A 25,116-nucleotide genomic window follows, 5' to 3' on the forward strand; every position below is an offset into this window, starting at 1 on the left:
TGGAGATAATAAGCTTTACAATTAATAAGATCCCACCAAAGTTGGCAATGCTTTTTCATGAATATGTATGTAATGTGCACAATTCAGAAAAATGACAAATCTTCCCAAGGAAATAGACTCCACAAATAGGGATAGTCACAGTGAATCTTTCTGTTTGTGTGCTAAATAGACACAACACAGGTACACAAACATTAATCTTAGTTATATGGTTATATGCTTATTCTATGTGCAAAAGGAATGTTGTAGCAACTTATTCACTAACTGAGATAAATAAATTGGTTTCATAAGCTTTTTGATTAAATCTATTTCATGGATAATGTTGACAATAGTATGATGTGATTCACATTTGTTAGTTATAGCTATCCCTACACAAATTCTTACAGGGAAACCGTATGTGTGAATAGTCATCAAAATGCAAAATTTGTGAGCTTGTGACATGTTTTAGGGATAGTCACTAGGGGACAAAGGCAGGAGGAAAGATGTTGCCTAAAGTCAGGGTGAGTAGATAAATATGAATGGTGGAGGGAGTTGTTGGGATGTAGCATGATGCTGGCTGGGAAACAGTAAGGTGATGAAGTGGCCAAGACAGCCCTCATGAGATTGGGTGTTATAACTAGTATTATACTATGTAGTATGTGCCAGGAAACCATTGTCTTTATTGGACCCAAACTAACACAGCTGTGTTTATTTTGTGTTATATAAATAATAAGTTCTTTTTTGGGAGGTTGTGTCAAGATGTATTTTGCTTTTACAATTATAAACAGCCCTGAAAAAGTTGAAAGGCAACCAGAACACACTATATTATATTGGAGCATTGGTGCAATGTATCCCAGTGATTAATCTCTATTAGGAAATAAACTTTATTGGAATATAAACAACCGAACATATAAATTCTTTCATGCTATGTTCAGTAGCCCCCCCCCCCCCAGTGGCACAGCGGGTTAAACTGCTGAGCTGCTGAACTTGCTGATCGAAAGTTGGCAGTTCGAATCTAGGGAGTGGAGTGAGCTCCCACTGTTAGGCCCAGCTTCTGCTAACCTAGCAGTTCGAAAACATGCAAATGTGAGTAGATCAATAAGTTCTGCTTTTGCAGGAAGATAATGGCGCTCCATGCAGTCATACTGGCCACATGATCTTGGAGGTGTCTATGGAAAATGCAGGCTCTTCTGCTGAGAAATGGAGATGAGTGCCACCCCCCAGAGCCGAACGTGACAGAGAAAAAATAAACACAGATCTGAATTCAGCACAAAAAACTCATTAAGAATTACCTATGTGTTACACAAATATGATGTGAAATGTGCACACTTTACAGTAGTCCACTGTAATGTACCATTTGTCCTATTTTAAAAAATTGATGTGATGGAAAAAATAAAGACATATTTGAAATTATAAAAATGTATATATACTGTCCACTCTCATTTCTGATGATTGCAAAAAGTTTGATTTTGTTGGCTTGTGTAATTGATTACACGTTCTTCTTTGTGAACATCAATATTTGTACGAGAATGCTCGTAGAATGCTGTCCCACTTGACAAATTCACAGATTTGAAAACTATACTTTACTATACTTTACTACTAGTTTGAACTAGTTCCTCTCCTAATAAAAATCATATTTGACCTAATATGTTCTTTTAACTTTACAGCATTTTGTTTGTGCCAAATGTGAGAAGCCTTTTCTGGGGCATCGGCACTATGAGAAAAAGGGCCTGGCTTACTGTGAGACTCATTACAACCAGGTAATGTCCAATGTCCTTTGTAACATATAGTTTGCATTCTGACAAAGAATAGACAATGAAATTTTATCTTCAGATGATGAAGTAAGACATGTATTCTTGGTCTGGACTTTAAAAGTTTCAAATATAGAAAACACAAGCTATAGGAATCTACAGAAGAATAGATACAGGCTTAGGATAATGTGGATACCAAGTGGTATAGAAATGCAAATGAACATGCTTTGAATAACCTTAGCTATAAATAACAGTTCTTAAGTTTTGAGTTGAATGGAGAGAAGAGGGAGTCTTTGCCAAGACTTTCCCAGCCGAAACTGGAGTGTAGTGGTGGGGGTGTTACGCATGTTGTTCTCTTGTCTGGTGCAAGATGCCTCTTCAAGAAGTGTGGCTTCTTCTTCACTGTGGACTGTTTGCATATTTCTAAAGAAAAGAAATCTCTCAAACCCAGCATAATTTTCCAATGTTTTCTCATCTATAGAAAACTAACTTTTAAAAAGTTTGGAACTTGTAGCAGTACATACATAATGTAGGCCAGTTTAGTGTGTGTTTCACTGTGTATTTGAGATTCATTTCTGTATCGTCATTTACTAGAATACCAGGTCCATACGGGGCTGTGGTGACAAAGCAGGTTAAACTGCTAAGCTGTAGAACTTGCTGACTATAAGGTTGGTGGATCGAACACATGGGACAGGGTGAGCTCCCGCTGTTAACCCCAGCTTCTGCCATCCTAGCAGTTGGAAAACATGCACATGTGAGTAGATCAGTAGGTACCACTTCAGTGGGAAGGTAACAGTGCTCCATATAGTTATGCTGGCCACATGACCTTGGAGGTGTCTATGGTCAACGCCGGCTCTTCGGCTTAGAAATGGAGATGAGCACCATCACACAACTAGACTTAAAATAGGGTAAGTTACCTTTAGGTCCATAAAGTTTTTATGGGAAGGCTGAGTTTCTTTGTGTAGGAAGTGCACCATTGCCTCTTCTCCATTCTTTTCAGGGCAAGGACCATTCCTACCTGCCCTCACCTCATTCTTCTAGCTGAGAAATGTTCAAGATCTCACTGTAAATACCTGTGAATTTGGGCTGTTAGAAGTTTGATTGTGTAACAAAAGTAGAAGTTAGACATTAGAATATGACACAAATACCAACTCACAAAACTATATAATGAAATGACTACAAAACTAAACAAAAACTCAGAAGAAAATAAAATTTTCAATATCTTTATGAAAGGGAATAGGAGATTAAGAAATCTATTTCAGCTGTTGAGTTGGTCATAGTAGAAAACAAAAGTGTAGCAAAATAAAATCATCTCTCTGTTAGCATATGCTTTCCAAAATATGGACTGTGATTCTAGTAGATCATCAGCCTTACCATGCTCATGCTTGTAGTGAATAAAAGGGAGTCATGTTTCCCAAAGGGCAACTTGAGTTCAGGGTTGACATTTTCTTTTTGTCCTAGACTCTTTACCATTATCTATCTATCTATATCTATACATATAATAAAAGTCAAAGTTTGTATGCGGAGGACAAAAGTGTGGCGGTGTGGCGGGAGGAGTATGTGCCAGCATTCTGATTGGCTGCCGCTGTGGTGCTATTTGCATATGGTCTCTGATTGGCCAGCTTCAATAGGAGCCCCTAGTGGAGAAAAGAGTTCATGACAGAAACAGGGACATGAGAAGGAAATTTGCATATGGTCTCTGATTGGCCAGCCTCAATTCCAAGATTCTGAGATGACAGAGGAAAGGAAAAGGCCAGGGGCTGGGTCAGAAAATTATCAATACAGACCAAACTTGGCACACAAAGCTCCCATGACCCACTCGACATCCTACTGCAGTTTGGAGGAGGATGGACCATGGAAGATGGGACTTGCAGTACCATCATTCACATTCTGAGACCGCTGTTAACCTCATCCAATGACTGATCAGGACCAAACTTGGCACATATACCTCTCATGACCCACTTTACGTCCTGGTGTGGTTTGGCCGGGGATGGACCATGGATTATGGGACTTGCAGTACCTTTGCTCAATTCTTGAGACCACTGCAACCCTCAACCAATTACCAATAAAGACCAAACTTGGTACACTGAATCTCCATGATGCACTCTACATCCTGGTGCGGTTTGGAGGAGGATGCCCCATGGACGATGGGACTTGCAATACCTGCACTCCCTTCCTAAGATCATTGCAACTGCCAACAGTGATGGATCAGGACCACAATTCACACAGAGAGCCCGCATGATCCACTCAACATCCTGGTGCGGTTTGGAAGAATTTGTCAATGGATGATGGGACTTGCAGTCACTTCACTCACTTCCTGAGACACCTGAGACCCTCGCCAATGACTGATCAAGACCTAACTTGGCACACAGAGTCCCCATGACCCACTCTACATCCTGGTGCACTTTCGAGGAGGACAGACCATGGATGATAGGACTTCCAAGTACCTCCACTCCCTTCCCAAGACTGCTGCAACCCTCATCTAATGACCAATCAAAACCAAACTTAGCACACAGAGCCCCCATGACCCACTCTACATCCTACTGCGGTTTGGAGTAGGGCATACCATGGATGATGGGACTTGAAGTACCTCTACTCGCTTTCCGAGACTGATGTGACCCTCAACAATGACTGAACAACACCAAACTTGGCACATAGACCTCTCATGACCCACTTTACGCCTTGGTGTGGTTTGACTGTGGATCGAGCATGGATTATCGGACTTGCAGTACCTTTGCTCAATTCCTGAGACCACTGCAACCATCATCCAATTTCCGATAAGGACCAAACTTGGCACACCGGGTCTCCATGATGCACTCTACATCCTGGTGTGGTTTGGAGAATGATGCACTATGGACAATGGGACTTGCAGTACCTTCACTCACTTAGTGAAACCACTGAGACCCTCATCCAATGACTGATGAAGACCAAACCTGGCCCCCATGGCCAACTCAACATTCTGGTGAGGTTTGGGGGAGAACAGACTATGGATGATGGGACTTCAAGTACCTCCACTCACTTCCCAAGACTGCTGCAACCCTCATCTAATGACCAATCAAGACCAAACTTGGCACACACAGCCCCCATGATCCACCCTACATCCCGGCGCTGTTTGAAGGATGGACGATGGATGATGGAACTTGCAGTACGTTCACTCACTTCCTGAAACCATAGTGACACTCATTCAAAAACCAATAAAGACCAAAGTTGGAACAGAGAGCCCCCATGGCCAACTCAACATTCTGGTGAGGTTTGGGGGAGTACAGACTATGGATGATGGGACTTCAAGTACCTCCACTCACTTCCCAAGACCTCTGAAACACTCATTAATGACCGATCAAGACCAAACTTGGCAGACAAAACCCCCATGACCTACTCTCCATCCTGGAGCAGTTTGGAGGAGGATGGACCACAGATAATGGGACTCACAGAACCTTCACTAACTTCCTGAGACAACTGCGAGTCATATAAATAACTGATAAAGACCAATCTTGATACACAATTCCTTTCTCAAATAACCCGGGCAGCGCCGGGTCCCCAAGCTAGTATATAATAAAAGTCAAAACTTGTATGCGGCGGATGTGTGGCGGTGTATGTGCCGGCTTTCTGATTGGCCAGCCTGAAAGTTCCAAGATTCTGACTGGCTGCTACTGTGGTGCTATTTGCATATGATCCCTGATTGGCCTGCTTCAACAGGAGCCCCTGGTGGAGAAAAGGGTTCATGACAGAAACAGGGGCATGACAGAAGGAAATTTGCATATGGTCTCTGATTGGCCAGCCTCAATTCCAAGATTCCGAGATGACAAAGAGAGGAAAGGAAAGGCCAGAGGGGGCTGAGTCAGAAAATTACCAATACAGACCACCCTTTGCAAACAGAGCACACAAGACCCACTTGACATCCTACTGCAGTTTGGAGGAGGATGGACCATGGATTATGGGACTTGCAGTAACTTTGCTCAATTCTTGAGACCACTGCAACCCTCATCCAATTAGCGATAAAGACCAAACTTGGCACACTGAGTCTCCATGATGCACTCTACATCCTGGTGCAGTTTGGAGGAGGATGCACCATGGACGATGGGACTTGCAATACCAGCACTCCCTTCCTACGACCATTACAACTGCCAACAATGATGGGTCAGGACCACAATTTACACAGAGAGCCTGCATGACCCATTCTACATCCTGGTGCGGTTTGGAATAATTTGTCAATGCATGATGGGACTTGCAGTCACTGCACTCACTTCCTGGGACCACTGAGACCCTCGCCAATCACTGATCAAGACCAAACTTGGCACACAGAGTCTCCATGACCCACTCTACATCTTGGTGCAGTTTGGAGGAGGACAGACCATGGATGATGGGACTTCAAGTACCTCCACTTCCTGCAACCCTCATCCATTGCTGCAACCCTCATCCATAGACCAATCTAGACCAAACTTAGCACACAGAGCCCCCATGACCCACTCTACATCCTGCTGCAGTTTGAAGGAGGATGGACTTTGGATGATGGGACTTGCATTACCTTCACTCACTTACTGAAACCACTACCACCCTCATCCAATGGCCTATAAAGACCAAATTTGGCACACAGAGCCCCCATTACCCACTCTATATCCTGCTGCTGTTTGGAGAAGGGTGGACCATGGATGATGGCACTTCAAGTACCTTCACTCACTTCCTGAAAACAATGCAACCATCATCCAATGACCAATAAAGACCAAACTTGGCATAGAGAACCACCATTACCCCACTTTCTGTAATAACCCGGGCAGCGCCGGGTCCCCAAGCTAGTACATATAATAAAAGTCAAAACTTGTATGTGGCGGATGTGTGGCGGTGTGGCGGGAGGAGTATGTGCCAGCGTTTTGATTGGCCAGCCTAAAAGTTCCAACATTCGGATTGGCTGCCGCAGTGGTGCTATTTGCATATGGTCTCTGATTGGCCAGCTTCAAGAGGAGCCCCTGGTGGAGAAAAGAGTTCATGGAAGAAACGGGGACATGAGAAGGAAATTTGCATATGGTCTCTGATTGGCCAGCCTCAAACCCAACATTCCGAGATGAGAAAGAGAGGAAAGGAAAGGCCGGGGGCTGGGTCAGAACACTCCCAATACAGACCAAAATAGGCACACAGAGCCCCCATGACCCACTCTACATCCTACTGCAGTTTGGACGAGGATGAACCATGGATGATGGGACTTGCGGTACCATCACTCACATTCTGAGACCGCTGTTAACCTCATCCAATGACTGATCAGGACCAAACTTGGCACATAGACCTCTCATGCCCCACTTTACATCCTGGTGTGGTTTGGTCGGGGATAGACCTTGGATTATGGGACTTGCAGTACCTTTGCTCAATTCTTGAGACCACTGCAACCCTCATGCAATTACCGATAAAGACCAAACTTTGCACACTGAGTCTCCATGACACACTCTACATCCTGGTGCGGTTTGGGGGAGGATGCACCATGGACGATGGGACTTGCAATACCTGCACTCCCTTCCTGAGACCATTACAACTGCCAACAGTGATGGATCAGGATCACAATTCGCACAGAGAGCCCACATGACCCACTCTACATCCTGGTGCAGTTTGGAAAAATATGGAAATGGATGATGGGACTTGAAGTCACTTCACTCACTTCCTGAGACCACTGAGACCCTCGCCAATGACGGATCAAGACCAAACTTGGCACACAGAGTCCCCATGACCCACTCTACATCCTGGTGCACGTTTGAGGAGGACAGACCATGGATGATGGGACTTGAAGTACCTCCACTCCCTTCCCAAGACTGCTGCAACCCTCATCTAATGTCCGAACAAAACCAAACTTGGCACACAGAGGCCCCATGACCCACTCTACATCCTACTGTGGTTTGGAGTAGGGCATACCATGGATGATGGGACTTGAAGTACCTCTATTCGCTTTCCGAGACTGCTGCGACCCTCAACAATGACTGAACAACACCAAACTTGGCACATAGACCTCTCATGACCCACTTTATGCCGTGGTGTGATTTGACTGTGGATCGAGCATGGATTCTGGGACTTGCAGTATCTTCGCTCAATTCCTGAGACCACTGCAACCATCATCCAATTTCCGATAAGGACCAAACTTGGCACACCGGGTCTCCATGATGCACTCTACATCCTGGTGCGGTTTGGAGGATGATGCACCATGGACGATGGGACTTGCAGTTCCTTCACTCACTTAGTGAAACTACTGAGACCCTCATCCAATGACTGATGAAGACCAAACTTGGCACACAGAACCCCCATGGCCAACTGAACATTCTGGTGAGGTTTGGGGGAGAACAGACTATGGATGATGGGATTTCAAGGACCTCCACTCACTTCCCAAGACTGCTGCAACCCTCATCTAATGACCAATCAAGACCAAACTTGGCACACAGAGCCCCCATGAGAGACTCAACATCCTGGTGCTGTTTGGAGGAGGACGGACAATGGATGATGGGACTTGCAGTACCTTCACTTACTTCCTGAAACCACAGTGACATTCATCCAAATACCAATAAAGACCAAACTTGGCACAGAGAGCCCCCATGGCCAACTCAACATTCTGGTGATGTTTGAGGGAGACTATGGATGATGGGACTTGCAGTACCTTAACTCACTTTCTGAGACTGCTGTGACCCTCATCCAATGACTGATCAAGACCAAACTTCTCCATCCTGGTGCAGTTTGGAGGACGATGGGACTCACAGTACCTTCACTAACTTCCTGAGACCACTGCGAGCCATATAAATAACTGATAAACACCAGCCTTGATATACAATTCCTTTCTCTCATAACCCGGGCAGCGCCGGGTCCCCAAGCTAGTAAGGAATATATGCCAGGTTTTGGGTCTCTTTGTTTCCTCCCATAGAAATCATTGGGATGCATTCACTTTTATGAGATAATGTAAAGACTTATCCTATTTTAGTGATGTTGCTGTATCCTATGTTGGACCTTGAGCAAGCTCAGATATGCATCCTGTATGTTCATAAGTTAATAAGTGAAGGGGCATGTGGCAGTAACTAGTTAGATGTTTGCTAGTAAATTATTTCATGTGTTGTTCCATAAAATGGCTTAAATTCCTGTCAGGCGAGCAAGATTCAGACTAAAAACCTAAACTGAAGGCAACATCTAAGAACAGAATGGTCCTTCAACATCCTGATGATATAATGCTTTTTTCAACCATTAATTTCTGAGAAAACATATTAATATTATAAAAAAAGAAGTCTTTGGGCATTTTTCCCTACACATTTCCTGTAGAGATAAACAGATCCACAATAAAGAAAAACCAATACAGGTAGAGCATCCCTTATCTGAAATTCCAAATTACAAAATACTTGAAAATCTGAAATTGTCCACATGGATGGTTGAGATAGTGACACCTTTGCTTTCTGATGGTGCAAGATGCACAAACTTTGTTTCATGCACAAAATTATTACAAATATTATATAAAACGCCCCCCCCAGTGGCGCAGCAGGTTAAACCGCTGAGCTGCTGAACTTACTAACCAAAAGGTCAGCAGTTCAAATCCAGGGAGCAGGGTGAGCTCCCTCTGTTAGGCCCAGCTTCTGCTAGCCTAGCAATTCAAAAGCATGCAAATGTGAGCTCAATAGGTACCTTTGGCGGGAAGGTGATGACACTCCATGCATTCATGCCAGCCACATGACCTTTGAGGTGTCTATGGACAACACTGGCTCTGTGGATTAGAAATGGAGAGGAGCGCCACCCCCGGAGTTGGACACAACTAGACTTAAAATCAAGGGGAAACCTTTACCTTTACCTTTTATTACATGAAATTACCTTTAGGCTATGGGTATAACATGTATATGAAACACAAATGATTTTCTTCTGTAAGGTTGAGAACCATCTCTAAGATATCCTACTATGTACATATATAAAAATACATATATTCCAAAATCTAGAAAAAATCCAAAATAAAAAACATTTCTGCTCTCAAGCATTTTGGGATACTCAACTTGTATTGCTGAACCTAAACCTCCCACACATTATAAAAATATAATGTCTCACCATTGCTTTCAGGGGTCAGTATTTTTGAGAATTAAGACTGTAAGTTTGATTCTTGTACAAATGTCTGATTTAGAAAAGGATGTGTTTGCCATGTCTTTCATTGGTGTCCCCCCCCCTTTTCTTTTCTACACAGCTCTTTGGAGATGTCTGTTATAACTGCAGCCACGTGATTGAAGGGGATGGTAAGTGTGAGGCTGTTTGTCTGTGCAGCTGTTGTATGTACAAGGCATCAGTTGATGCTTTTCACATCTGTCTTTGCTGAATTTGACACAAGCCTGATAATCCCCTCCTGTGATATTCTTCACCAGTGGTATCTGCTCTCAACAAGGCTTGGTGTGTGAACTGCTTCTCCTGCTCTACCTGCAATATCAAGCTCACTCTGAAGTAAGTAGCCAACAGAGACTCTCCTAATGGGAAATTAATATGATCCAGAGAGTTAATACAGAAATGATGGCCATCTGGCATTGGGGTTAGAGTAATAACTGAGCAAGGGGAGGACATCCATAAGAAAAAAAGGAGGCATATGAAGCAGGGGTGGATGGAAGGACAATTCACCCTTATTTAACTCCCACCTGAAAAATTATCCTGTGCACAAATAGACATGTAACATTTCTTTCTTTAAAAAAAACAAAAAACCTTAAACCACTGCTTCCAGAAGTATAATGTTTTTAAATTATGCGATTTTGTACAACAGAAAGATCATTTTTGCACAAAGCTACAACATGCTTTGCTGGAATTACCCTAACTGAGGGTTATTTTTGAGCCTAGCAGCTCACATTCCCCAACACTCATCCGTAATGGATTGCTCCTTGTGCCATCCCAAGAGTATAAACTAGCAAATGCACCTTACCTACTTGCCTGTTAAAACCTTGTTTGACTTTCTGCACAGAATGTAATAGCTCTCTCTTTCTTTGAAAGGAACAAGTTTGTGGAATTTGACATGAAGCCAGTGTGCAAGAAATGCTATGAGAAGTTCCCTCTGGAGCTGAAGAAACGGCTGAAGAAGCTTTCTGAGTTAGCTTCCAAGAAAACTCATCCCAAAGCTCTTGATTTAAACTCTGCTTAAGCACATTGCCTCCTCACTGCACACGTTTTTGCCAAATACAGTCTGACTTAGCCACTCATTACTTGAGATTGCTTCAGCCGGCCTAAGACAAAACAAAAGCTCACCATTTGTACCTTACACCCTGAATGTTTTTCTGCTCAGGTCTAATGCGTAGGGCCAGGCTTCCAGAAGAAAGCTGTGGTTATACATGCTAGTGCACTACTTTCCCTTTGTATTAACTTGGTTCTCATGATTTTAAAAAAACTTCCTTTGCTATGATTTGGAATATTTTGCATTTATTCGTCTATGTTTTATAACCAAAATTAAGCTGCGTTAGCCACAAGTGGAAAGCTTGAGTTAAAATGACTTGCTTAATCCTTCTTAAAGCACAAAATCAGCTCAATATCACACTTATGCCAAAGATAAAGAAATGAAAAATGATTGAAGCAAGAAAAATAAGTAACTTTTTGCTGTCCACCATTTTTTGTGCTGACTTGCACCTTTTTTTTAACCAAAGGGGCAAATGTAAAACTGTCCAGGACTAATGTAGTGGGATTCATGTACATTAAATTTAAGAGAAACCTAGTCTTTTCCTCTTCAGGTTCACAAACATGTAGGAGAAAGGAAGAGTAGGTTTAGCTTAAATACAATGAACAGTTGTAGCACCCGTGGGTACTGAGAAGTAATTACAGCATTGTAGCTCTTACTATAGAAAGTTAAGGACAGCCAACTAATAGAGGCAGTATAGGCAGTTTACATTTATGTGGTATATTACTTCAGAATAGTATAATGTAACATCTGAGTTCAGACCTTATGGCTGAATTGTACTTAATGGAAGAAGCTGTCCTCATTGCCTGCATTTACTTACATTCAGAGATGAAGCCAAAGTTCTAAGCATTTAAGCTTTCTCCCCACCCCGCTTAATATTGGCATCAGTGTAGACAAGCTATTGTAAATTTTCCAGCATCTACACCTGCTTCTAGGTGTAATCTACAAAACATTGCAGCTTTACTATTCACATTCATTTCACCATTTGTTATGATATAATCCTGTGGCAATGCTGGACCAGCAAATAAATTATCCCCAAGTTGTATTTTCCAATTAACGTGGGAGTAAAAAGTGTGTAACGAATTAACATCACTATACCCTCCTCCCAGGCTAATCTCATCTCCTTCCTTTCTTATTCCTGAACTAGAGCTCAGGATGCAGAGCAGGCATGAGCAAACTTGGGCCCTCCAGGTGTTTTGGACTTCAACTCCCAGAAATCTCAACCAGTTTACCACCTGTTAAGAATTGTGGGAGTTGAAGTCCAAAATACCCGGAGGGACAAAGTTTGCCCATGTCTGGTGTTGAGGAAGTGTGTGTCTGGAGGATTTGTAGACTTTTGAGTCAGAGGAAGAGCAGGCACGAAAATCTAAAGTAGTGTACTACCACCAGCCAGTTATTTACCACATTCCACCCTCGGTGCTAGTAATAAGAGGCAAAGTTTTGGGGACCCTGTGCTGGTATCCTGAATCACTATTCCAGCATGAATAATACTGATTTCATCAAATCACACAATTGTTTTTGTATTCCTTCCAATGGGAAAGTGGTGTAGAACCTATTTGTGGCTGTTGCTTTTAGTATAGAGCAGAAAAAAAAACATGAATTCATTTTTATACAGCAATTGTGTATACAAGATTAATCTTTTTCATAGCTAATACGGCAATATTGTTCCTTATTGGCTACTCCCTACTTATCAGCACTTAATGTTGGTTTCTGCCTTTAACAGCACAAAAGGATGGTTCTCTAGAACCATCCTTCACCAATAAATATTGTTTCACAAGTAAAAGCACATAATTCACTATAACGTGTAATATTTGTTTCTTCCAAATACATAATGTGTTTTTGAAAGAGGATTTGGACTTGCTTGGAAACCATTTTCCTTTCATGATTTCTTGGAAATGTAAACAGCAAATAGTTTTTTAAGGGCTAGATGTTCCTAGGAAATTAGATCAATAGAACTGAGCATATCAGAGGGTTCTTAGGTGGAAATGTTTATGCCCTATGGGAAAATGTCTCCATTAATGGCTTAAATGAATGTTGGTGCTGTGGGAATGGAAGAGCGAGCATTGATATAGTGATGGATATAATAAAATTGCTGGCTAGTTGTGCATTGAAGGAGTGAAAAGTGTAGCTTTCTTGAAGCTTGTTTGCTTGATGTTAATGGCACAAAGGCAACTGCGGATCAGGGACTCTTGGTTGTAAACAAGCACAAAAAATAGTATGTGAAAAATGGAAGGATTTTTAGTTGGTCCTGTTTAGCTTAAAAACAATTTTGAGATCAAAAAAGTTATAGGATTGCTCACCTCTGCATGAGAAGTGGCATTTGCTGTTGAAAGCAATTGCAGTCTCAAAATTACAGGGACATGCAAATTGTGTTTATATGGGGTTCAAATATGAATTGCACTGCTTTGCACTGAATATGATGTTGCTTGCTTGCAATATACTGTTATATAGCTACGCTTTTTGTATTAATATATTTTACACATATGAACATCACGCAGGCTCATGGATCATTCCTGAAGATAGCAAATACTTTTAGGTAGGATATTATCAACATTAAACGAATAGTAACATTTTCAATATAATTATAGTCTTTGTTTTGTAATAATAAGGATGATGGAGTTGTCATATATTTTGCAAGACAGTCTTCAACAGAAAGTTACAGTATTTATCAATATAGACCTGGTAGCATACTGGGAATAACAGCACAACCCTTTGCCTGACTACTCAAAAACAAATCTTACTAAGTTATTCCCAGGTGTATCAAGTGTCAATGGTACAGCCCTAGACATCTCTAGAGTTCAGTAGGATTTATTCTTAGGTAAGTGGGTATATGGGTAACGCAACAGGTTAAACCACTGCGCTGCTGAACTTGCTGACCGTAAGGTTGGCCATTAGAATCCAGGGAGTGAGGTGAGCTCTCAGTGTTACGCCCAGCTTCTGCCAAACTAGCAGTTTGAAAACATGCAAATGTAAGTAGATCAATAGGTATCACTTCTGAGGGAAGGTAGTGTCACTCCATGCAGTTATGCTGGCCACATGACGATGGAGGTGTCTATGGACAACGCTGGCTCTTCAGCTTCGAAATGGAGATGAGCATCACACACACACACCCCTCAGAGTTGGGCACGACTAGACTTAATGTCAGGGGAAACCTTTACTTTTACCTTTACCTTTAAGTGGGTATAGGGTTGCAACCTTTAGTGGTACATCAAAATGCTTCCCCGTGAGAATAAAACCACTGTAATGTATACAAGCTTGTTCATTTTTGTACAATCAGTCCTTCAAGACCGTCATAGTTGCTGAGCAGTACTTTGCTGTGGGATCTTAGCACAATAACTCCACATACAAAAAGGGCAAAGCCTTCTCAATTTAAATACTGTATTTCTCCATTTTACTTTATATTTTTGGAATGATTGTTCACTTTTGCATAATAAATCTTCACTTATGGAAAATTATGCATATGTTGTGCTGTTTTCTATCAGAATTTGTTTCATGTCTATCAACACCAGCTATTGAAGTAATTACTCTGGAGGTGTATGTAATCATAGCACAATTTTGGTATCAGTTAGTTCTAATGTCAGATTTTAAATCCAAAATTGCTTCTAAATTATTGTGAGATTTTTTTCTTCAACTTTATAGCAATAATATTCATTTGAAGCAGATTGAACAATATAAACTATTTAACTCAAGGTGTTATTAGTTTGGAGCCCTGGTGGCAAAGCGGGTTAAACCGCTGAGCTGCTGAACTTGCTGACTGAAAGGACAGTGGTTTGAATCTAGGGAGTGGGGTGAGCTCCCGCTATTAGGCCCAGCTTCTGCCAACCTAGCGGTTCAAAAGCATGCAAATGTGAGTAGATCAATAGGTTCTGCTCCAGCAGGAAGATAACAGCACTCCATGCAATCATGCCGGCCACATGACCTTGGAGGTGTCTACTGACAATGACGGCTCTTTGGCTTAGAAATGGAGATGAGCACCTCTCCCCCCGAGTCAGACACAACTAGACTTAATGTCAAGGGGAAACCTTTACCTTTACTTTATTATTACTTTAAATAATATAATAATTAACTCTTGTCATTGGGAAACGTTGTAATGCTTAGCTGGTTTCAACTTTATCTTGTGTCCTGTCATTTGTGACACAATAACTATGTGTGACAAAATGCAGTACTTTTCTTCAAACTGGTTGAAGCATAAAGTGGCACACACAAATACATCACACAATTATAAAGGTCGGTAATTCTTAAAAGCAGAATGCTGATTTTATTATACAGTGAAATTGCTGTTGCTATTGTCACGTCCGACTTATGCTGTACATTAAAGATTCTTCAATCCAATCCATGGCATTATTTCTTTTGGGTGACACAAGACTATAACAGATTGTCCAAGAGTTTATTGATTTATAGTTGGTTTAGCAGAACCTACTTGTCTGAGAGAAAGTTAACAGCACTTCCACTGTTTTGTAGTTTTGTTTAAAAAGTTGAAATGACCAAGCTGTTAACATAAACAAAAAATAAGCACACAAAATATTTTGCATTGAAACATAAAATTGAATTAAAATCCAGAAATAATTCTAATCACGTTGATCCCAAGTAATTTCAAAGCATTCACTGCCAGCAATGGATACCACTGCTGGAACTGCCTGGCATATAATTTGCAAAAGATCAAAGTTTCTGGAAGTGTGGCACTCATTAACTTCATAAAGAGACTGAAATTCTAACCCCCCATCACACAAAAACACAAAATAATCTATTTGAAAAACTATACATCTTCTTGGTTCAGCAGAAATTCTTTATGACTATTTTGGCAAACAAAAGGCAGAAGCCAACCGTGTTCAAAAGTGCCTCTTATATTCCTCTAGGACAGTGGTTCTCAACCTGTGGGTCCCCATGTGTTTTGGCCTACAACTCCCAGAAATCCCAACCAGTTTACCAGCTGTTAGGATTTCTGGGAGTTGAAGGCCAAAACATCTGGGAACCCACAGGTTGAGAACCATTGCTCTAGGGTTACATCTGATGACATTCTCAGATCTGGAATTTGGAGATCTCTAGCAGGGAATTCTAAGTGATTCAACAAATAACAAATCCCATGATTTCACAGAATTGAGCCATAGCTGTGAAAGTGGTATCAAAGTGCTATGACTGTATCATTGAAATCCCTCCACACAAGTAACATGGCATTTTGATGAAAAGACATATTTGGCATTCTCTTTTCACACCATCTTTCTAGCTTTTGGTTTATCGGACTTTTTCTTAAAAGAACAATATTTCCAGCCAGAAGTTTGTGTGACACAGAGTGAGAAGAATGGGTTTTCTGGGTGAGATGAGAAGGCTGATAAAGAATGTGCTTCATACATCTGAGGTAGACAACATTCACAGAGCAATAGCCTGGACCTTCTTCATCTTGAGAAGAGGCTACGTTCATACAGTATCATCCTCAGTCCTTAAAAGGAAACATTTTAGTAGTGTACAGGCAGTTTCTGAGTTACAAACATCCAACTTACATATGACTCCTAGTTACAAATGGGTGAAACAACAGAAAGTGAGAGAAATCTACCTTAGGAAAGGAAATTAACTCCTGAAAGAGTTATCATGGGAAAAAGGTGTCCACACTGAAGGTTTATCATCAATTCTTGTTTCCACAACAACTCACAATTTTCAAAATCTGATTGTCACAGAGACAGAAAATGAGGTGAAATCTTCTGAACAGGGCACAGACAGCAAAGCAAACACCACAGGGGTGTTAACCCTTCCCTATGCGATCCAAAACTAAAAAATGTACCTGTTCTGACTTACGTATAAATTCAACTTAAGAACAAACCTACAGAACCTATCATGTTTGTAACCTGGGGACTGCCTGTACTAAATGATATTCAAAAGAAATGCCATAATAAGACTCTGGTTCACTCCTCTTCGGCTCATTATGAAGGATAGCATAATTCTAATTTTGGGTGCAGTTCCAATAAAGGAGCTTGCCATTAATGGGCCGGAGAAGGGAGAGAAGAATGAGATTTTGAAACAAAATCAAAATATGTTGAAATCCCAGAATTTGTTCACTGAGCCAGCAATTATTATACTGTAGTCAGCTTATGTTTATATATGTTTCTCCTAGAACAGCAATCACATAACTTCTAGGGTCATTAAGAGATTCAGTTAAAAATGAATTTCTTCCAAGATACCAAATATTGTCAATGGGGGACAGCCAATAAAGGATGGGGATGGGGTATTGTGATCCTCAGAATTTGGGATTCTTCTGTTTGTTTACAGCATTCATGAGCAGCTGCACATACGATGTTAACAAGTCATCCATTTTGTATCCCTTGGGGGAGAAAAAAAAAAAACCAGATGAACAATTTCACTGTGGCAAAGACCTGAATGTGTTCACTAATATGTAATAGGAGGAGGAAATTGAAGCAGAATTTGGAAAAATACTTTTTTAAGGCTTCCAGAAACTTCTTCATAAAACTGGATTATCAGTTTTGTGTTGCTACCTTTATTGTTAATGTTGATTTACAACAAACCATAGCTGGAATACTGTTGATTTATCAAAACTAGCGTCAGACCTATTCAATCAATTACTGAATGATAAGTCCACACATAGCTAAATCCATTTTGTACTCCAGTTGGGACTAGCAATAGCATTTACACCCATATCTCCTAAATATTGTAGTCTACATATTTTTTGTTACATTAATTCATCTATATCAGCCATTCCTATCTGCTCCACAATTCCAACCCTTAACTCAGTGGTTCTCATCCTATGGGTCACCAGGTGGTTCGGCCTACAACTCTCAGAAATCCTGGCCAGTTTACCAGCTGTTAGGATTTCTGGGAGTTGAAGGCCAAAACATTTGGGGACTCAGAGGTTGGGAATCACTGCCTTAACTCTTTATAAGAAGAATAAGGAACACATGGTGAAAATTCACCTACACAGGGGAACTATTATCCAAGTTTGAGAATAGATACACTGGTGGTTACTGGTGAATGCTTTCCTCCACTTTCTCGAGAAGATTAAACTTAATAGGTTGTATGACTTATCCTTATAGCATAGGAGATATAGCCTTCTTAAATCTTCTAAAAATGTAATCGAGACATTCACAACCCCCCTCATGACTGCACCCATGGACCCAACCACAAGGAAGAAATAATATCTAACTTAGTAAATTTCTAGATGCAGCTACTAATTCTTGGTGGTGCACTTTTAAAGTGCTATATTCAAGTGCTGCTGAAAAACAGCTGTATTTAAAGTCATATTTGGTCAAAAGCTGTCATTACACAATTATCCACTCAATGGAATCTTTGTCATTATGTGGCTTTTATAAATGTCTAAACTAACTCTTGAAAAAAATATGCTCAGAAAGCAAGAATGTTTTAACCAGTAATTTCTAGATTCTTCTTTCTTATTTTCAGTATGTGGTTTTAAAGTATGAAATCGTAAATGTTTCTTACCAGAGATGTCTCGCAAAGGATGCGACTCCCTCGTACCAGGTTCCCTATAGTCATGTGGAAGTAGGTGCTGCCACTGCTCCAGTTGGATATTTTAGTGAAGGGGTAAACCATTAAGATTTCCTGCGGGACAACATAAATGTTCCATGTAAAGTGTACAACAGCAACAGTTTATTTATTTATTTTCTTCACTTGTATATCACTTTTCTCACTTGTATATCACTAGACGTTGCCTTAAGGGGCATTTCTAATACGAAAATCAATGGGTCAAGGAGTTGGTCTCTTACCTTAGTCTTGGGATGTATGACAGAAACTCCTTGTTTGTTGATAGCAATCAACACAATGTCAGGGAAATTTGGCTCTGAGGTTTGCTAGTAAAGAATAACAAAAGGATGAGAATCTATGGGAAATTAGCTCTTTCTAATAACTAAAATAGACACTTTTTGTCATTTTCCTCCTATTAGCAATAAGCAACATAAGAACTATGGGCAAGCATACAGATGCGGAGTTGTCTGTTCTGCTCCGCAGTCACACAAGGTGTAGGATTCTTTTAGGTTGTGCCATTTTGCCAGGCTGTCTTTTGATCTGCCCACTCCACTTCTGAATCTGTTCAGGGACTTCCGGGTTGCCCATTCTTGGTTTGCCACTGGAGGAAGATAACCTTGCTGTTGCTGGGGGGACGCCAAGAGGAGTGGTAGTTTTCATAAAGCTTTTCCTTGATTTGAGTCTTCTTTACATGACAGTGGCAGATTACTTCTTCTCATTCAGGCCTGGGGAGCTTTTAGTTTTCAGATGTTTTGGCTTAAAATTCCCAGAACTCCTTACCACTAGACATGCTAGCTGGAAAACTCTCATAAACCAAAACATCTGAAAAGCCACCTGGAGAACCAAAACTTCTCGAGTCTGTTGTAATTTTTATTGTCCTTGTAATGACATAGAAAAATAAAGGACACAGACAGTTCTATCTGTCCCTGATGTTCACCTGTCATGCCATACAACATCACACCTGCAGCTATAACAGAATGCTCAGTGGATACCGCAAGAATGGGCCATCAGTAAACCGAAGAGTTTAAAACAAGGAAATGGAAACTAGGTGCTTCTCTTTTGCATTTACTGTAATGGCTTTCCATATGAGCGTAAAAAGAAACCCTATGCAGACTTTGAAACTCACCTTAACTTCAAAGAAGGCTGAGCCAAATGTTGGCCAACGATATATGTACTTCAAGAAGGCAATCTTGGCCTCGTCCACACTCTTCTGTTCATGTTTATTGGTGGCAGAAATAATATTCTGTACAGCAAGACACAATACATCGTTCAAACTGTAGCCAGGTTTTCTTTGGCAATAACTCTCATGAAGACCATATTCATGGAAACCACAAAAGTAAAAGTCTTCCAGTTTCACAAATTAATTTGCTTGGGCAACTACCCATCATAAGATAAAAGAGGGCATTTAATGGCTAAACACAGGAATCTAAAAAAATATGCACCATGCGCTGCCTCTATAATATTTTCTGTGAATCTCCTGATAATAGTCTAAACTTAATTAATATTACACAGTATCGACTATTTCAAAACAGAAATGTAATCGCTAGGATAATTGCAGTCAGCAGGAAGCCTCATGGACAGACCTATTGGCCTTATTTGGAGGTGAATCAACCCTGTTCCCAGCCCCCAAAAAACCCTCAGCCTCTGTGACTGAAGAGGGCAGCCAGTGCAAATAAAGTGATGGCACTCAAAAATAATATAAGAGTCCTCCATACCCGTCTCCATTCCTCTGGAGATGCTGTTCGGATCATGTTCTCAGGCACTAGTTCCTTCAGAATTTTTGGAATTGCTGCATATTGCGTTCTATCATTGTTAGCGTAAACTTTGAAAATCAGCCCTGCTAACTGGATGGCATCTTCTTTGGAGCAATTGTGATAGCCTCGCAGGTATTTTGGCAGTTCCTGAAAAATTAATATGTATAGCTCTTGATCAATTTAGACAAAGTCTCTCTCTCTCTCTGTGTGTGTGTGTGTGTGTGTGTAAGAACTGGCAATTCTTCTCTAATATTTATAATAAACCCAGCACCTTAATCAGTGGCTGAGACCAAATGAGAAACTTCCTCCTGGGCACACAGAAGATTGGAAGGCGCTGAACAGGCTGTGGTCTGTCACCACAAGATGCAGAGCCAACTTTAGAAATGGGACCTCAAAGTGGAGTCCACAACATGTGAGTTGTGGACCACAGAGCAGACCACAGACCACCTACTACAATGCAACCTGGGCCCTGTCACATGCACAATGGAGGACCTTTTCACAGTGACACCAGAGGCACTCCAAGTGGCCAGTTACTGTACAAAGGACATTTAGCATAATGCCAAGTTTTTAAACTTTGTTTGTGTTTTTAAATACATGTTAACTATACCCTCAACTCACTTTTGACACAACAAATAAATAGTCTTAAAATTTGATATTGTTGACAAACAATGTGTAGGATTAACCATGCCTGCTCTCACAAAAACCCCATCAGTAACCATTCTCAAAGTTGAACAAAATGCAAGCAAGGCAGGTTAAAAGTTCCTTTTTAAAGTTTGCATATTCATCATTCAGCATAAAGCCATCGTTTTATTATTTTATCAGGCAATATCTATGTTGATAAATACATACATTTAATTCATGCTACTAGATTTTATAGTTGGATAGTGGAATTAATGGCTTGATGCCAAACTGCTACAATTAGCAGAGCTCTACTGATGCATATTTTTTACCATCGGGACTTGCTAAGAAACCAGCACAATTACCTGATGGTAATGGAAGGTGCAGTCGGCCTTCAGGTCCTTCCCAGGAACCACATTTAACCATAACTTCCTCATGAAAAGTATCTGGTAATTTGCAGTGATGGGAACCACTGAAAAAGCACAGAAATGTAAACTCAAAGTGGGAAAATCTGGCTTTTGGCTTCTTTCCTCTCTTTAAACATACATGTTTTTATGAATTTTGTTGTTATATTTCAACCATATTGAAATTCGGGCTTGGCCCCATGGAGCTGCTCCAAATCCCTTTGGGGAGATGGAGGCGGGGTACAAAAATAAAGTTATTATTATTATTATTATTATTATTATTAGAAAGTAATCTGTACATGAGCATTTCACATTTGATAACAACATGGCCATTAGCTACTCCTTTGCAAGCACATTCTTCCAATTGCTCATTCTACCAGGAGTCAGGATGAGGAAATTTATAAGTTCCTCTTTTCCCACATTACATTTTCTAAAAAACCTTTGATAAAAACTGATAAAATTATCATGCATTCTTAGAGTTGGAAAAACTTCTCAGTTTCCTTTATCTAGTAATTTGTGGTTTAAAAAAACCCAAAACACCACTAAAACAAAATGTTTACTCAATCCTGATAAGGCAGTGACTAGAAGAAGGGAGCAGCCCATCAGTTGCAGTAAACTCCCTGGTCGTGTGGGAAAGTGGACAGGTATTTGTGGCACAAATGTTTACAGATCAGGAGGTAAAAAGGCCAATTTAGTTTGCCACAGAAATCCATCTCTTTCTAAAAAGTACATTTTCAGGAAAATATGATAAATTGGAATTGTCTGACGCACCCTGACTCTGTTTTGAGGTATCTGTGGTTCTTTTACTTTATCCAAGAAAGAGAGAAGGACCTTTCACTTTAAAAGAAGACAGCACTTTTGCTTAAGGGAAGTAATCAATGCTAAAAGACCAATCTCTTGATAAGTGGTTTGCCAAAATGTGAAAGAAATCTCATTTTTTCAGGATTGTTTTTCAGAGAAATGTGTTTTTTTTCTCAATTGAAGTTATGTGCTCATTGTCTTAATGTTTAGGTTTCAGAATAAGGCAAGAAGATAACGAATCTCCTAATCCCGCACCTGATGTGACAATTTGAAATAATTTTGTTACAATCCAATAGCTGACAAATCCATGCAACGCAAAGTGCATATAAAATCATCCTACTGCTTCTAAAAGAGCCTGTTTTGCAAAGAGCCTGTGAAGTCAATTCCTACTACTAAAAGTACAAAACACACCAGTGAGTGATGTAATCAATTTGGAAAAATATGATCTTGTAAATACCAACAGCTTTGTCTTGACCTGATAGTATAGAAACTTTTGTAAGTGCGAAGTGCAATGCAAAATACTTCACTTGTCCACTTCCATACCTTCTTTGCCTGGTCTGTTCTTCCGAGTCCAATCAGACACCTGCCTCAAGGAGTCGAAAAAGTAATCTGCCTCATTCTGACTGATCACCTAGAAATGACAAATGAACAGGAGCTCAGTTAAGTACCAAGCACTAAGCCTGTCTCTGTAGTCCCCACTGCAGTAAGTAGAATTTTTAGAAGCTCAGCCTGAGGAGCTCAACACATACAATGCTGGCAAGATTCTCAGAACCTCAATCATGCAGAAGAGATCATGGCTGCAATTATGGCCACATAGTCCTCACATTGGAGATATGGTCAAAAAGGCTCATAAAAACCTTCTTCTACTCACCAGTGCATTCTATTGCTATAACAACAACAACAACATTTTTTACACCCCACCACCACCTCCCTGAAGGGACTTGGGGCAGCTTACAAGGGGACAAGCCCAAAAATACAAAGTAAAACATACACAATAAAATAAAATGAAAACAGATTAAAAACAAAAACAACATCAGAAAAAAAAGTTACAGACACAAGTGCACAATTTAAAAAAAAGTATAATGGCTGAAAACATTTCTAGATAAGGCCGAGGAAGAGTGCAAAATATGATTCTATTCAGTACGGTTCACAGCTGGGAGGTATTTACAGCAACAGGATTACAAGTGGGAGGGCCAATGAGTGCAAATGACTAGGGCTAGATCGATCCAGTTCTCTGGTGAACTGCCTACTCAAATGCACAACAGAACAACCAGGTTTTTAACTCCTTAAATTACCTTGTCTGCCGTCTTCACAAATAGGCTGAATCCTTCTGGGTAATTCAGCTCCATCTTGCTGGCAATAGTTTGATACAGAGACCGTACCTTTGCATTTGTTCCTATCTCAAACACCTGGAATGTAACAGGGGAAGGACACAGTCAATAGACTTGAATGAAAGGAAGTATCTTCCATGACACATGGATCACCAGTGCCATACAGTCAAACCTCCTGCCAGGACAGGAAAGGATGTAAAGCTAAAGCTGTACATCCAAAATGAATGACAGCACATTTGCATATATATCGGATGCTGAGGGCAATCAACAACAGGAGATAGTGGTTATCATCATCCCTGCCTTGTCAGCTTTTCTTAATGGCATCTGGTTGATGACAGAGCTCATCCAGTAAAACAAATTCCTTCCCAGAACTTTTCCCTTCAGTGGCCATACACCTAATCTTCAAAAGAACTGTGTTAACATCGCATAAGAAGTGTCATTGTATCACAATACGATTTGTTTATTTTCTCTTTCCCTCCCCTCACTATTACTTTTGCATCATCTCTATTCAATTGTGTTAACCATGTAACTCAAAGAACAGTCATTAACATATTTAACAGCTATCGGTAGGCAGGAAAGCTAGCCTCACCTGCTCTGTACCATTTGGAAAGTAAACCTTCTGAGGGATCTTTGTGATATTCCTCTGAATTGCCTCTACTTCCACACTGTGTGGGGCCCACTTTCGACAACCACTCCTGGAAAACACCAATACAGAGAAATCTCTCAGAGGTGACCATTCGCTTACTTGAAAAGTGTGTTGAATGGTCAGGTACCCTGTCTATTACACTGGCCATTGGGAATAGTTAATAGTCCTGCCTCTGAACAACAAAAATCCACCAGGAACAGTCAGGAAAGATGTAATTGGGTAAAATGATTTAATTTTGCCTATACTGGTGCTGTTGATCACAAGAAAGCAAAGACATGGGACAATTTTCTAAAAACAAGACACTATGACACTATCCAAACAACAACAAAAATAAAAGTCAAATGAAACATTGTATACATTTGCAAGCTGTGAAATATGAGGGAAAGTTTTCTTTGGAAGTCTGCATGCCAGAAGGGAAGCTTAATCCTTCCTTTTCCAGATTCAAACCTAACACAATTCAAGATGCAGATTAGACTGTATTCTGTACATAGTCCAGACACCTTTACTATTAGTTTGAACGGTCAAAAGAGTAAAGTTCTCCTATAGTCTAAGGAATAGAAGATAACCATCATCAGAAAAGATAAGCAAAGGTCTTGTACCTCATCACTCTTTGGATCCGACGCCTGCAGTCTGAAGCCAGTTTTTCCTTCTGACGAGTCTCCATGAACTTCTGAGCATGATTCAACAGTGGTTTACTAGGAGGGAAAAGGCCTGTGCAGAGCCATAGTAACTGCCAACCATTGTTCAGGCTGTACCTGAAGTTTTAACAAACAGTTTCAAAATTTTGGATTGACATATTTTTGAAAAACATTCTTTACCTAAACCAACATTCCTTCAGAGATAATATGGATGATATATGTGATGTCACCAAGAATGAAGATTCTTGCTGGTGATACACAGTGGGTTAAACCTGTGTGCTGGTTGAACTGCTGACCTGAAGGTCGGCAGTTCAAATCTGCGAGATGGGGTGAACTCCCATCTGTCAGCTCCAGCTTCCCATGCGGGGACATGAGAGAAGCCTCCCACAGGATGGTAACACATCTGGGCGTCCCCTTGGCAGATGGCCAATTCTCTCATACTAGAAGTGACTTGCAGTTTCTCAAGTCACTTCTGGCACGATAAAACAAACTATGGTGACTCTGGATGCCAGGTCCCTTTGAAGGAGTACTAGATCAATAAGCCCTTTTTCTGACAATGGCATATAAATCACT

At 40.7% G+C, this 25,116-nt stretch overlaps 2 protein-coding genes across 4 annotated transcripts in view; one reads left to right on the plus strand and one right to left on the minus strand.

Annotated features, from left to right (window-relative positions):
- The window catches only part of LIMS2 (LIM zinc finger domain containing 2), a 42,468-nt gene extending 28,147 nt beyond the window's left edge, over nt 1–14,321 (plus strand). For both annotated transcript variants that reach the window (XM_060768133.2, XM_060768132.2), the window contains exons 7-10: nt 1,644–1,736; nt 9,907–9,955; nt 10,082–10,157; nt 10,692–14,321. In XM_060768133.2, the coding sequence (XP_060624116.1) occupies nt 1,644–1,736; nt 9,907–9,955; nt 10,082–10,157; nt 10,692–10,839 (366 nt within the window). In that variant the 3' untranslated portion in view covers nt 10,840–14,321. The remainder of the gene's footprint in view (nt 1–1,643; nt 1,737–9,906; nt 9,956–10,081; nt 10,158–10,691) is intronic.
- Nucleotides 14,322–15,076: 755 nt separating this feature from the next.
- MYO7B (myosin VIIB) overlaps nt 15,077–25,116 on the minus strand; it is a 61,695-nt gene continuing 51,655 nt past the window's right edge. For both annotated transcript variants that reach the window (XM_067465893.1, XM_060768136.2), the window contains 10 exons: nt 24,505–24,660; nt 23,849–23,954; nt 23,224–23,337; nt 22,472–22,559; nt 21,089–21,195; nt 20,067–20,252; nt 19,478–19,594; nt 18,594–18,677; nt 18,310–18,429; nt 15,077–17,179 (listed from right to left, as the gene is read on the minus strand). In XM_067465893.1, the coding sequence (XP_067321994.1) occupies nt 17,096–17,179; nt 18,310–18,429; nt 18,594–18,677; nt 19,478–19,594; nt 20,067–20,252; nt 21,089–21,195; nt 22,472–22,559; nt 23,224–23,337; nt 23,849–23,954; nt 24,505–24,660 (1,162 nt within the window). In that variant the 3' untranslated portion in view covers nt 15,077–17,095. The remainder of the gene's footprint in view (nt 17,180–18,309; nt 18,430–18,593; nt 18,678–19,477; nt 19,595–20,066; nt 20,253–21,088; nt 21,196–22,471; nt 22,560–23,223; nt 23,338–23,848; nt 23,955–24,504; nt 24,661–25,116) is intronic.

The sequence above is a fragment of the Anolis sagrei genome, chromosome 3 (genome assembly GCF_037176765.1).
Source record: "Anolis sagrei isolate rAnoSag1 chromosome 3, rAnoSag1.mat, whole genome shotgun sequence".
Lineage (NCBI taxonomy): Eukaryota > Metazoa > Chordata > Lepidosauria > Squamata > Dactyloidae > Anolis > Anolis sagrei.